At 51.2% G+C, this 14079-nt stretch overlaps 1 protein-coding gene and 1 long non-coding RNA gene across 3 annotated transcripts; one reads left to right on the plus strand and one right to left on the minus strand.

The window, feature by feature from the left end:
* The first annotated feature begins 7742 nt into the window (after window positions 1-7742).
* Window positions 7743-9548, plus strand: LOC122700925. The gene is made up of 2 exons (XR_006342877.1): window positions 7743-7863; window positions 8849-9548. It is a non-coding gene; the product is annotated as an uncharacterized LOC122700925 (long non-coding RNA).
* Window positions 9549-11240: 1692 nt separating this feature from the next.
* IL13 (interleukin 13) lies at window positions 11241-14079 on the minus strand. 2 transcript variants are annotated; one of them, XM_043912141.1, is made up of 4 exons: window positions 13885-14079; window positions 12863-12916; window positions 12519-12623; window positions 11241-12168 (listed from the first exon to the last, which is right to left on the minus strand). In XM_043912141.1, exons 1-4 carry the CDS (start codon window positions 14056-14058, stop codon window positions 12061-12063), a joined length of 441 nt encoding a protein of 146 aa, XP_043768076.1. In that variant the 5' UTR covers window positions 14059-14079; the 3' UTR covers window positions 11241-12060. The 2 variants fall into 2 exon arrangements, with proteins under 2 accessions (XP_043768076.1, XP_043768077.1); XM_043912142.1 differs by having other exon boundaries at window positions 12024-12165; window positions 13885-14019.

Raw genomic sequence — 14079 nt, forward strand, 5'->3', positions numbered from 1 at the left:
AAAGTTTCTTAGGTTTCCCTCTATCTACAGTCCCCTACTGGGACTTCTACAGCTACCTGTGTAACTGTCCAATCCCTGTCAGAGACGGTTTGAATTACTTTTATGGGGCATTTCTTTCAGGTTTTCTTTGGCCAATCATTTTGATTTGTCTGGTTAAGAGTCCGTATTTGGCATATCTCAGGATCCTCCCACCTGTGCACACACATCAGTTATCCAAAGAGGCCTGTGGGTAGCTTGGCATCAGTGAGCATCACTCCTCTTCTGATCTCCAAGGAGGCTTTCTGCTGGTGTGTAGTTGGAGAGGTCTCTTGACTTCGAGTGAGAAAAGTGTTTTTGGAAGGGCCCAGCCTCTTCTCTCAGTTGTCCTGCTATTCTCATCTTGGAGTTTTGGTCCATGGGGGATGAATCTACTATCAGTGTACCCAGGTGAGGGGGGGTGCCCATCTTCCTGCCTCTGAATAGTTAGATTAGAGAAGCAAGGGATTAAGATCAGTAAAAGACTTATAATCAGAGGCTCAAGCACGGGTGGGAATCTGGTTGTACAAGGTCAGCATATCTTTGTTATTTTCAGGTTTTAAACTTTAGCATCTTTCTCTATTTCTGTAATGGAAGATCTGAACCTATTGGTCCCAGACCTCATTCTTGGATTGAAAGGTCTTGGTTGCAGATGCCTGAGAAAAGGGGGGTTATAAGAGAATGGAAACCTCCTCTTAGAAAGTTTTTAATACCTTGTGGGATCCAGGAAAACAAGTTAGAGAAACCATTTTCAATTTCCCCACCCATATTGATTGGGTGGATTGGTGGTGAATTGTCTGTTGAAGCCAGGTAGCTTGCTGTCAATTTTTTTCCATGTTGATCTCTACCTGGGAAGGAGTGTTAACGTATGTGCAACAAGAAGTGTTGACAACTGCACATACTCCTCCTCATTCTGTCAACAGATAATCCAGGGCCAGACGGTTGTCAGGTGCCACCTTGACCAGCGAATCTAGAGACTTCTGTAAACTAGTAAGAGAACTAGTTGTGGCAGTAAGAGATAAGTTTTGAAGAACATGTTGGTGGGCGTCTGCTCCCCACCATGGTAATGAGGTGTACCCACAGAGATAGGCATGTCCATCAGGGATACCAACAGGTAAATCTCGAGTTAGTTGAGTAAACAGTTTAATGAACTTTCCCAGTGCTTGGATTCATTTAAGGAGTGGATTGAGAAAGGAGTAATCAAGGCTCCCAGCATACACTGTGTGGACATGGAGTTATTGTGTAGACAATTGTGTAGACAGGTCCATGGTTTCTTATCTATTTGGCATATGTTTGCTGGCAGGGCACAGCAGACTAACAGGCTTAAGAATTTAAGACCTAGCCATCTAACTGGACCTAGCCAACTCATTGGAAAAGACCCTGATACTGGGAAAGATTGAGGGCAAGAGAAGGGAGCAACAGAGAATGAGATGGTTGGATGGCATCACTGAATCAACGGACATGAATTCAAGCAAACTCTGGGATATAATGAAGGACAGGGAAGCCTGGCACGCTGCAGTCCATGGGGTTGCAAGCAGCTGGACATGACTTAGCGACGGAGCAACATCCAGTTCTATTGTTATGGGAGTGTTTTCCAATCATATACTCAATGTATTCCATCCACGTCCATCCCAATACCTGTTCCTGTAAGGTGGATCCTTCTTCCTTTCTTCAGGTAGCAAGTTAGAATTTGAGCTCACATAGGTAGCTGGAATTCTGACTTAGGAGGATCCTTTATAAAGTGCTGGGGTGCTTTAATGCCAATTCATCCTCCCAGTTTGAGTTCATGTTCTCCTTCTGTTGCTAAGGGGAGGATTAGGGAAGAGGCATTAGAATTTTCTTTAGTAGGAAAATGAACAGTTCTAATCCTGTACATTACTGCTCCGAGCCTTGGGTCTCTGGTAGAACCAATTTCCATCAGGAACTTGGCTAAAATTCGTCACGGGATAGACAGGTTGCCATGGCCCATGATGAACTTAACTCGGGGTAAACAAGTCCAGCAGTCAACCAAGTGGAGGAAGCATGAGTTCATGCACTGGGGAGTTGAGAGTTGTGTGTCCATCCTACAGGTTAAGGGAAATAGGCATAGAGATGCTAAGGCAGTTAGTAGTTTCACAGTACCACCAGTCAGGGTCAGTCAGTCAGATAGTAGCTATGGGTACTTAGCCTAGGGTAACAGAAGTATTTTTTATCCTTTTTGAATAGCAGCTTCAAGTCTTGTGGTGGCCCACTCATCTGCCTGGAACTTTCAGGCTCTTCTGGGTCCTCTGGATCCTGTAGAGACTTGGAGGGAGGGGTGGATTCATAGGGATGGCTGGAATGTGGGCCTTGAGGTTCCTGTAACATATCAATGGAGATAGGTTTGATCCTGGATGGATGAACCCGGTTGGTCACCCCCTGGAGTTTGACTACCGTAGGGGTGCTCAGCAGGACTTGGTAAAGACCCTTCCATTTTGGGAGTCGCTGGTCACCTGGGGACTCATTTTTCCAGGTCTTTAAAAGTGCCCAGTCTCCAGGTTTTACAGCAGGGTAACTGGGACTGTCATCTGAAAAGGGCTTTATTACCCTTCTGCCATATTCTTATATAGCCTTCTGGACCTGGCCTAGGTTTATAATGTATTTAAGATGAGCCTTGGTTTCTGGGTTAGCATATCCAGAGTAAGGAATGGTCATCTGTATGTCATTTTGAAAGGGGTTAATTTAGTGGTTATTTTAGGCGCTGCCCTGACCCTTAAGAGAGCTGTTGGCAGTAGGCAATACCATGACCCTGAGGCAGGAGGTAGATGGGCCCCCCTTCTGTGGAAAAATGATAGGATGTTCATCTCCTGTGGACTGAAATGCCTCAATGAGAATAGCAGGACAGTTGAAAGAGGAGGCTGGGTCCTGCCCAGGCCACATATTTATTACTCTCGGAGTCAGGAGACTCCCACACCACACATGGGCAGAAAGGCTCCTTGGAGGTCAAAAGGGGAGTGATGCTCAGGCTACTCATAGGGCTCTTTGGTCAAATCCATCTTGGCTAAGAGATGCATACGCACTCACAGGAGGATCCTGAGATATGCCAAATATGGACTGTGACCCAGGCAAATCAAAATAATTGGCCAAAGGAAGCCTGGAAGAAATGCCCCATAAAAGTAATTCAAACTGCCTCAAGGGCACGACTTGGCGATGCTGTCTCTGAGCCCACCTGTGTTCTGTGCTCTGTCTCCTCCTAATAAGTACCTGACTCGTTTCACTACTTTGTGTCTTTGTGGGAAAGACAAAGTCTCTCTGCAAAGTCGGATGGCCAGGGCCTTGTCAGTAACCTGGTTTAGTGCCTAGGATTCGGAGCTCTTACCCTGTGACCTGGCCTCAGCCTCTGGCGGGGAGCCAAAGCCCTGCTTCAAGCCCCTGCAGGCCGAGGCCACCCGAAAGCAACTCCATGAAGGGCGGCTGTTCTGAAGGCCCCCAGATCACCCAGTGGGCCAGCTCCCATCCTGCTGGTCCTGGGCGCTCTGCTTGCTTGCTCTGTGGGCTTAGACATGCCCCTCAGCCTCCTCTGTCTGGTGGGGATCATAGTGGAGCTTGTCTCTGAGGTTGTTCTGAGGAATAAAGAAGTTAATGTTTTTGAAGTAGTGAGTCAGATTAGTGCCCGGCGCCTAGAGAGTGCTGTTAGTTAACGTTAACCATATCTTTGGTCATCTGGACGACTGTGGTACTTTTACTTGTTAGGCAAACTTGAGTCCGAACAGCACCAGTGGAGGTTTTTCCAGTGGCCACTTCCCCACCCATGTCCCTCTTGGATGCATCTCCTTCTTTGAAGCTCCATTCCTGTTTGGAGAGTCACTCTTAGCTGCTCCACTGTGGCCCTTATGATTATTTATCTGGATTCATTACAGGAAACAAATACTGCAGTGGCACCTTATGCAGAAAGCTTTGCATGCAGGAAAGTAGGTATTATAAAAATGTTGGGAGGTTAGAGGGAAGGCTCCAGGCTGGGTTCAGAACTCTAAAGAGATGGCCCTCGGAGGACTGCTACCCGTGAGGCTGCCATTACAGGCCTGGAGCCCAAGAATGTCCTCAGGCTGCCATCCGGGGATCCTAGGGCTACTGCCTCCTAGCATCTACAAACTCCTCCAGGGGGAAGCTTGCCTCCCTACCCCTAGTCCAAGGGAATGGAAAATGGTGTCTGCACACACCCGCCCCCCACCTCCCCTCTAGGAGAGCAGTTACACCCAGACTCTCACTAACTTCAGGGGCATCTGAGAGCTGTTGTTGTGAACATTCAGGGGAAAGGCGTGGAGGGTGAGCAGAGCAGCCCAGTCTCTCTGGACCCTGGCTGGTGATTCTGCCTCTCCCACCATCTCTGTGGCTCGTCCCACCCCAAGCCCTGCTCCTCTTCTGTCAGTTGTGCCAGACAACACCCACAAGAGCCCTTCCACCTCCTATGGGCTTCTTCATGGAGACAGGTGATACTCCTCCAAGGGGGTGATGCTTAGTAGAGACTGGAATATATAGGGGACTGGAGGGTGGGGAGGGCGCTAGGGCAGGGGTAGCGGTGAGAGGCCTACGGAGGGTGGGGGCTCCCTGAGGAACCAGGAGAGCCAGTGGGTCGTGGGGAGGAGGGAGCCAGTTAGAGCACTGCAATCCTGTGAGGGAGGGAGCTGGCATGGAGGGTGAGACAGTGAGTGCTGTGGGTCTGGGGTTTACTCAGCAGCAATAGAATATTCTAGACTCAGTGGGACCCAAGTCTCAGCTCTGTCACTTATTCTCTGGGTGACCTTGGGAAAGGGTGACCCTGTCCAGGCTTCTCTGTCAAACTGGAAAGATTATCTGAGGTAATAAAGTGTTTGGTGTGCCTTCCATGTGGGAAACCCATAGATGCCAGCTAGCATTTTAACCTTTATCATTGTTATCATCATCATTATTACTATTAATGGCACTTAGAATTGGCTGAACATGGGGAAGAGGAAGAGGACCCCAGGATTCCAGCTTGGGGAACCACTGTTTGCAGAGATGGCCATTGAGGGAGGGAAGAAGGATGGGAGGCGGCTATGGACTGAGGCCCCTGCTGCTGGGTCTGCAGCTCTGAGCTGAGGAGGGGCTGCATGGTAGACAGAGAGTGAGGGGATGCCAAGGGAACAGTCCTGCCTGGGGGTGGGCAGAAAGGGGAGAGGGGGACGAGAAATGACTGTGGCACTTCAGTGACACTGGAGGGAGGGAAGGAAGAAAAGGTAGGCAGCCCAGAGCCCTAGAGGGAACCCAGGCGTGAGAGCCTTGGAGGACAAGTGAGAGGTCAGCAGTGTCAAGTGTTCCTCAGGGTCAGATGAGATAGGGCAGAAGGGCTTCTGCTGGATTTAGTGATGGAGATAATCAGTGACATCACAGAGATGGCTTCTGGAGCATGTGGGCTCATGAAATGGAAACAGCGGCATGGATACATTCTGGAAGGCAAGCTATGTTGGGGTATTAGCTGCAAGGGATGGGGAACAACACATGATCAATAGTTGTTTTTTTAAGTGGGGCACACTTGAGCACAGGCTTCCTTTGTAAACGTCAATTCCATTCTTCCGGGTGCTTGTGTGTGTGTGTATGCATGCCGATATGCATGTGTGTGAGTTGCTCAGTCATCTCCGATTCTGTGTAACCCTATGGACTGGAACCTGCAGGGCTCCTCTCTCCATGGAATTCTCCAGGCCATTCCCTTCTTCAGGGGATCTTCCCAACCCAGGGATGGAACCTGGGTCTCCCACATTGCAGGCAGATTCTTTACCGCCACCAGGATGCTCATACCCTGGTGCAAACCTGCTGTGCCCTACACCCAGTTTGCCACCAAAGTCTCTGCCTTCAGACTGCAGTCAGAATTGAATGATGTGCTGGCTCAGAAGTGGGACAGCTAGTGCAGAGATGGATGAGGTGATAACTTTTTTTTCTAAGGTTTATTTATTTAATTTTTTGGCTGTCGTGGGTCTTTGTTGCTGCGTGCTGCCTTTCTCTCGTTGCAGAAGGTGGGGGCAACTCTTGGTTGAGATGCGTGGGCTACTCTGTGGTGGCTTCCCTTGTTGCGGAGCACAGGCTCTAGGCACGCGGGCTTCGGTGAGTGCAGTGTGTGGGCTCAGTAGTTGTGGCTCTGGAGAGCGCTAGAGGGCTCTAGAGTTCTGGTGCGCAGGCTTGGTTGCTCCACCGCACGCGGGGTCCTCCCAGACCAGGGATCCAACTGGTGTCCCCTGTGTCGCAAGGCGGATTCTTAACCACTGGACCACCAGAGAAGCGCATGAGTTGCTAAGAGTTGAAGTTGGACATTGGATATCTGAGAGTTACTTTTGTACATTTTTGAAAATTTTCTATAGTAAAAGATTTTTAAATTTTATATGGATAGAAAAGTTAAATATATATTTAATATATACATTTATGTACTATACAATATACATGTATTTATAATTACTGTGTATCATATGTAATGTTGATGTAAATGATGTATACAAATAAGTATATATCAGTATACATCTGACTCTGACCTCCCCTCACCACATGGCAGCCCCTGCTTGCCCCCTAACTGCTCTTTTGCCCCCACAACACTCACTGTCCCCTGCACGTCCTGTGTTCCCTTGTTTGTGCATCCTGTCCCCCCAGTAGAAGTAACCTTGTTTTTTCCACCATGAGTCCCCAGCTCCTAGAAAAGTGTGTAGCACCTAATAAAGGCCTCAGGAGGTCCTTGAATGAATGGAGCTCCATTTCACAGAAGGGCAGCTGAGACTCTGCCTAAGTCACAACAGGGGAAGTCAAGGGCACAGCTGGGACTTGAAACCAGGGCTGTTTGGATGCTGAAGTCATTGCCCTGAACCCTTGGAGAAGGTAAGGGGAATGGGGTTCTGGGTGTAGACCCAGGGAGGACCCCTGACAAGGGGACAAGGAAAGGAGGGAGGCAGGCTGTGGACTTGGTCTTTGCCAAGCAGATGCTAAAGCAGTCCCTTCTCCTGAAAGAGAGGGAAGCCGGCTGAGGAGTCTGCAGGAGCTGTCCATCTGCCCCCAGGGCACCTCAGTCTCAGAGCTGGGCTGGCAACCTACCCTTTCCTCTCTCTTCCTGCTCTGATCCCCTTGGCCCCAGCTCCAGGCAGGTTGGGCTAGGTGAAGATTCCCAAGAATAGGACATCTTCTCTATGTTTGGCAGTATAGGATTTGATTGGTTCAAGAAGGTCCAGCCTCTGTGGGGAATAGTGTAGGACCTCCTACGTCTTGGCCCCTACAGAAGGCCCCCTCCTCTCCTGAGTCAGCCAACCCCAGGGAGCAGTCCGCCCTGAGCTGAGGGGTCCTGGGCTCTGCCTCTCGTGTGCACTGCTGGCCCTTCCCAGCCCCAGATTTGATCAGCTCCTTCATGGACGTGGCATCAATTCCATGTTCTGTTGCTTTATTTTTCTAATTATATTCGTCTTTGTCCCCCAGTGGGAAATGAACATATGCTCATTGTTCATAGAAAATGTGGGAAGACAAATTAGAAGAAAGAAAAGGCAATGAATGAGAAACTGCTTTTCTAGTACCATAACCCCTTCTGGCCCAGGGCCCTCTGGCCCACCAGCGGCCATCAGCTCGGCTCTACAGGGTTTGCTACAGCCAGCTCAGGCCTTTCCACCCTCGTAGGTTTCAGGAAGAACCCTAGGGCCCCCACGTTGGTCCAAGTGATGCAGAGAGCAGAGCTGACGAGAGTTACTATATTTAATTTTGGCGTCTGCGTCACTGGTGACCACACAGCAGCATTTGCCCAGGCAACACGGGCTGGGGGCGTTTCTGAACGATGCTTTGAGAGAATCACTTTCCACAAGAGAAGACACTCAGGAGGGGAAGGGAGAGAACGCAACAGAAAGTGAGGTCGTAAGTAGAAAATTGCTTCTGGGATTTCAAATGGCTTCGTCATGGGGCCCTCCCTTGCTGCCGAGAAATCAGTTGATCTGGGAAAGTTTGTTGCAAACCCTGTGCTCTGTTGCCTTTGGGTGGAGCCGAGAAATGAGTGAAGATAATGAGGCTTTATGACTTTTATTTTTCAGAGTAGGAGTGGGCAGCATGTGTGGGAGGGATGATACAGCCAGCAGTTCTGACACCAGCTTGGACCTCTGGAAAGGCTGGCTCCCTGGCCTGTGTATGCCAGGCCAGGCCGCCCTGTTTGGACACAGTCAGCCTGTACTTGTCCGGGTCTTCTTAGAACGGAGTCAGCTCAGGGGAGGAGTGGGTTTTGAGTTTGTTCAAACTGACCAGCAAATTCAGATCATGACCAGAGGGCACTTCCCCATTGATCATAATGAAAAAGTGATAAGCTGATGGATTTGATAAACCCCAGCCTTCAAGCCTCTTGGTCACAAGGAAACAAGATGCAGGCCCTTATCCTCCTGGGTCCTGAGCAGTTCAGACGGCCAGCCTCAGAGAAACCCCCGAGGTGACTCGGAATGTTTTCTGACACCTCATCTGAGCAGCAAACAGAGGTGTTTGGCACCAAGTTCACTGGAAACCCGAGTGTGTGTCTCACTTCTCACTTGAGCCCCAGCCCCTCTTCTAGTGAAACCTCCCAGGCCTGGGGTTCCTGGGGTGCCAAGGGGCTCCCCACCCTGGGCCCCACCACTGCATCTCCCTCCCACTCACCAAGGATTCTGTCTCTTCTGATGCCCCTTCTCTCTGGGCCCTGCTTGGGGTTTACCTTGTGCATGAAAGCTGTGAGGCCATGTGGTTAGAGAAAACTTCCAGCAAGTACCCAGCGGGTCAGTCCCCAGGTGCCGATGCTCCCAGCCACAAGAGCTGACACATACCTTTTTTTTCCTCTTTCTTCCTTATCTCATTCCTGACTGGCCCACCTTCCTGTTGCCAGCAGCAGAGACTTGATTCTGTGGTTCTGTGAGGTCTGTCATCTCTGGAAGCCCCCGGCCCCCTCCGGCTCACCGCATACCCCTGGAGACCACAGGCCCCTCTGCGGACAGTCTCGGAGGAGGTGCAGGCAGGGAGCTGCTGTTGAGGATGTGGCGCGCTGTGGACCCCTAGTGGTGAGGTCCAGGCAGCCCTGTCGGGACCGCAGCCGGGCCCTCCTGTGTGGTGTGGGAAACCCTAAGGGGTCCTCCCCTAGGTCAGCCTCTGTTCCAGCCTTTGTTCTCAAGAAATTCACGTGGAATTTTCACTGGAAGTCTTTTCATCTTCGTTTTGGACAGACCAATGCCCTGCTTGAGCAGGGAGGATGTGGGTCAGAAGTGATGCCACCAGAGAATGGATCACTAAGTATTGTGTTAAAAAAGAAAAAAAAAAAAAAATCACCCTAGAGAAGGAAGTTGCAACCTGCTCCAGTGTTCTTGCCTGGAAAATTCCATGGACAGAGAGCCTAGCGGGTTACAGTCCATGGGGTCTCAAAGAGTCAGCTGTGACTGAGCACATCAGCGCATACTGTGGTGTAAAATGGGTCTTTCCTTTCGTATTCCTACCAGAAGAGTTTGGGGCTTCCAGTTCTTCCATGTCCTTGCCAATATGTTTAGTCTTTTTTAAACTTTTGACTTTTAAATAAATGTGTGGCATTAAAAAGATCAATCTTCCATAAATAATACTCTTTTGACTATAAATCTTCAAATTTCTGGATGAAGGAGGATGGCAGAGATCTCACTTCTGCTCCCACCCTGACATTCGAGCTTTCCCCCTCCCAGGGTAGAGCACCCTTCTCCAGATACCATTGTTTTGTTGTTCAGTTGCTAAGTTGTGTCCGACTCTTTGCAACTCCAAGGTTTGCACCCCATTGTTTAAAGACTTCTTTCTTTCTGCTGCTAAGCTTTGAGTACGTGTGGTGTCTTGGTCATCACTGTCCCAGGCTGGGGAGGTGCGGGCCTCAGGCAGTCCTCAGCAAATGCGGTGGCACTTGACAGGTTCTGAGACCTCTTGGGTGCAGAGACTGTCAGTTCCCACCTTGGACAGCCCATGGGACACTCAGCTCCCGCGCCTACTCCCAGGTCTTCCCTCTCTGGGCTGGGCATCCCCAGGTCCCTGCACAGTTGACTGTGGCTTCCTCCCTCACCTCTGTCTAGGTGCAAATGAGGGGTTCATTCTATTTGTGAGTGGTCCCCGGAGCCGTGCACTGTGGTCATCTGCACCCTGGACAGGTCCTGCCATGGTCTCTGTTGCCTGAATCACGCACGGCATAAACTCTCACTGCTCCTGAGTGACTGTCTCCACTGACTTGTGAACATCACTGTATATGTTCCCCCAGGGTTCTGGGCCCCCCAGGAAGTGTGCCTGCATCCCCGCAGCCGGGCCCTCCTGTGTGGTGTGGGAAACCCTCAGATGCTGACCACTCAGCATCTGAGACTGGTCTCTGATGACCCACCACCTATGGCAAGAAGCATCTTGTGCTTTCAAAGATGCACAGTGTAAACCATTGCTGATGGGTATGCCCATTAGCTGTGGCTTGCTGTGACTGGCTGCTTCCTGCCCTCCATGTGCTGGCCTTGACTGAAGGAGAAGCAAAAAGACCTGCTGAGGGGAGCAGTCTGACCTAGGCCCTGCGACCTTGGCTCTCCACCTCGGTCACTACACAGACCAGGGACCACAAGTCAGTGGTACTCTTTGTTCACAGAGATGGTGAGTGTGCATACCACAAGAGGTGTCCAGAATTGAATGGGCTGTCCCTAGAAAGTAAGTAGTGAACTACCCATCAGGGGAGGTGCCCAGACAGGCTGGTGAAAATATTATAAAGGTCGTGGATTCAGGCCAGATGGCATTTGAACAGAGGAAGGCAGGGTAGTTAAACATGTGAGCTATGGAGTTGGAGTGAGTTTGGGGTTCACACCCTGGCATTGCTCCTGACCAGCTGTGGGACCTTTGGTAAGCCACCTCCTCTTCCCTGAACATCATAGGGTGATACCAGAAGGCGAGTGGGTGGTGCCAGACAGAGGCTGGCCACCCATCAAGAGCTGTGGTCATGAGACCACTTCCGAGGTCTCTGCCTGCTCCAGACATCCTCTTTGAACCCCGACACCCTGGCCCATGCTTCCTCTGCCTCCCTGTGGGTGGTGATGGGGGAACTTCCTCCTGGCCAGGGCTCTTCTCCCCAAGGGGTCTGCTTGTTTCCTTTCAGCCTAGGTCTCGCCCCTCACTACCCCCTCCACTCTTATTCTAGGCCCCCTCCTCCAGCTGGCCTGCTTCCCAGAGAGCTCCTCAGAGTTTTAAGAACACAGGCCAGTATCCCCAAAAGGCCAAAATTAAAAGCAAACACCATCAGATCTCTTGTCACCATCTTTATTTTAGCTTTTAGCTTGACAAAATCAATGAAACAGTTTATTCAGTGACCCCCCCACTCAGTCCACACATACCATATGCAGTGTTCTAGACTTCTATATATTATTAACTCTTTGATAACATATTTTAATACTTAACTTTAAATACAAGGAAAAATAATAAATTACTTGGCTGAGGGCCCACTGCTGGCTGTCAGACAAGAGTGGCTACTCTGGCCCTCTCTCCTGTCCTCTGCCTTGGCCCCAGGACCCTAGTGAGGTAGCAGAAGTTTGCATACAGTACTTACTGCCAGGGATTCCTAATGCCCACTGCTTTAGTGCTGGAGCCCCAAGGCTCCAAGTTCTGGCAGTAACAGTCCCTCCTAACCCCAGTACAGACAAAAACACTTGTTTAAATAACACACAATAATAAATAAGGCCAAGAAGGAACGTGCCTGGGCTGCTCTCTGCCTCAGTTGCCCCTGTGTAAAGCAGGTGACTCCTCCACCAGGTGTCTAACAAACACTACAGTTTGTTCTGAGGAGGGAGAGGTCATGTGGGGCAAGGTCCACCCTTGTCCACCGAGCTCGGAGTCCTGGATGGAGGAGGCCTGCAGGGCGGAGCCCCGGATATCAAGGTACAGGGCAGCTGAAGTTGGCTAGGCTCAAGGCCGGCAGTGCAGGCTCAAGTCTAAGCTAAGGACATCTTATCCCCCCTCCCTAACCCTCCTTTAGTCTCCCCAAGGAATTTCTGACATCTGAAAGAAAAATAAATCTGCAACTTAGATGGTCAGGATCTGCCTCTGCAGATAATAATGCTAGCTTTTCATATTTCAGTTGAATTTTCCGTTGCGAAAAGCGATCCTTGAATGTTTGAGCAGGTCCTTTAAAAACTGGGCCACTTCAATTTTGGTGTCTCGGACGTACTCACTGGAAACCTGCTGCAAGGCAAAGAGGCCAGCATGTTGGTGGGACGCCAGAGTGAGGATGATCAGCATCCATCAGGGGCTTTCCACTCACCGACTGGTTCATTCTCCACAAAAGCCCCCATGAGGTGGATACTGTTATCACCCACATTTTACAGACGTGGAACTGAATGAAGCTCAGGTAGGAGTTGGGAGCCCTCAAGCCCATGTCTTGGAAATCCCAAAGCCATGTCCCTGCTTCCACAGTGGGCCCACCCCTTTGTGGACACATGCCTCAGATGCTCAGCCAGGTTCCTCTGGGGCTCCCAGGGTGAGCCCAGGGCTGGCAGAAGTGGGTGCCATGTCAAAGGACGGTGGGGCCTTACCTTAGCTGAGGGCTGGTAAGAACAGAGCGCACTCAGCATCCTCTTGGTCCTTTGGATGACGCTGCAGTTGGAGATGCTGATCAGGGAGTCCAGGGCTGCGCAGTACTGTGGGGGGTGGGGGAAAACACCAGTGAGTCAGGCTGAGTTCAGTGAGTCTGTAGGAGGAGGGGAACTGAGCGGCCTGGTGGAGACAGGTCTGGCTGGTGGGGGAGCCCAGATTATGAGGGGGCAGAGAGTGGCTCTTGCAGCTTGCTTGGAACACCCCAGTCGTGTGAGCGAGGCTCAGAAATGACCTCAGAGGGCTGCAGCCCTGGCCGCGTCCCCGCGGTGTTGGGGGTCCTCACCATGCTGTTCGTCAGGTTGAGGCTCCACACCATGCTGCCATTGCACAGCGGCACCTGAGGGAGCAAAGACAGCAAGCTGAGTGCTGGCAGGGTCCCAGGCCAGGCCTCCACAGCGATCAGGCCCCACAAGCATTCCCAGGACAGCAGGGGCAGACCTGGGCCCTTCAGTGTTCCCGAGCTTCATTGCCCGCTCTGCGCAGTGTGGGAGACCCCTGTCCAAGGGCTCAGAACTGAGAAATGCTGAGTGACACACCAGTGAGGGACAAGCCTTGCCTGAAGCTTGCCATAGCCATGGCGGGGGGCAGGTGACACTGGCGGGGGCCTGCAGGGAAGGCCCAGGGCTGGGGAGGGTGAGCGCAGAGGTGCCCGGCCAACCTGATGGGAGGTGATGGGAATCTGGTCTGGAAACGACCTGCCTTCTGAACTGGGGATGCTACAGTTCAGAGCATGGGCACTCTGGTGTCAACCAGTACTGGCTTGAATCTGACTTTCGTCATTTAACCTCACTGATGCTTAGTAAAATGGGGTATCATATGTGTCTCTTGAGGTGGTTGGCAGCAATGTCATAAGACGTAAAGCCCCAGAAATGGGCCTGGCACATTATTAGTGCTCAGAAAGTGTGGGCCGTCACCACTGGGGAGAGGAGCTGACCCCACTAATGCATTCTTCCACATGAATGGGCTTAACTAAGATGCTGTGAATAATGGCCCCATCATGGTGTTCAGATCTAGTTGGCAAATGCCAAATAGTTCTAGGAGGGTGCCAGCTCTTCTCTTCTTTCCTCTGTTCCAAAACCACTGAGCAGGAGCTGACCGTGGCAGGCAGGGCCAGGCCAGGGGAGCAAGTGGTCCCTGGGGTCTCTGCCATATTCCTTGATGGGTCCATCCATATTGCTGCACCTCACCCCCAGCCTGGTTCCTCTCCCTCAAGGTCAGACTCACCTGCAGTTCTCAGGGCTTCTTCCTTGAGAGCCCCCCACCCCTGCCCCCTCAGAGTTGGGACCCTGGCCCACAGGCACTCACCTTCTGGTTGTGGGTGATATTAACCAGCTCTTCAATGAGCTCCTTGAGGGCTGTAGGGTGAGGCACAGGGCCCGGGGAGGCGAGGCCACCAAAGCAGGTAAGAACAATGACCGCAGTCAATAAGAGCGCCATGGAGCCTAGAACAGCACAGGAAGAATTGAGAAGCAGACACATAGGCTGGCCTAAGCTGAGTGT

This window comes from Cervus elaphus, chromosome 9, assembly GCF_910594005.1.
Source record: "Cervus elaphus chromosome 9, mCerEla1.1, whole genome shotgun sequence".
In the NCBI taxonomy this organism is placed as follows: domain Eukaryota; kingdom Metazoa; phylum Chordata; class Mammalia; order Artiodactyla; family Cervidae; genus Cervus; species Cervus elaphus.

Bases quoted from the DNA above. Each gene is read 5' to 3' on its own strand.
- IL13 (XM_043912141.1), bottom strand. From the start codon at position 14,058: ATGTGTCTGCTTCTCAATTCTTCCTGTGCTGTTCTAGGCTCCATGGCG. The intron at 12,917-13,884 runs GTGAGTGCCTGT...TTGCTCCCTCAG, and splicing joins ATATCACCCACAACCAGAAG to GTGCCGCTGTGCAATGGCAG. The intron at 12,169-12,518 runs GTAAGGCCCCAC...TTTGCCTTGCAG, and splicing joins CTTACCAGCCCTCAGCTAAG to CAGGTTTCCAGTGAGTACGT.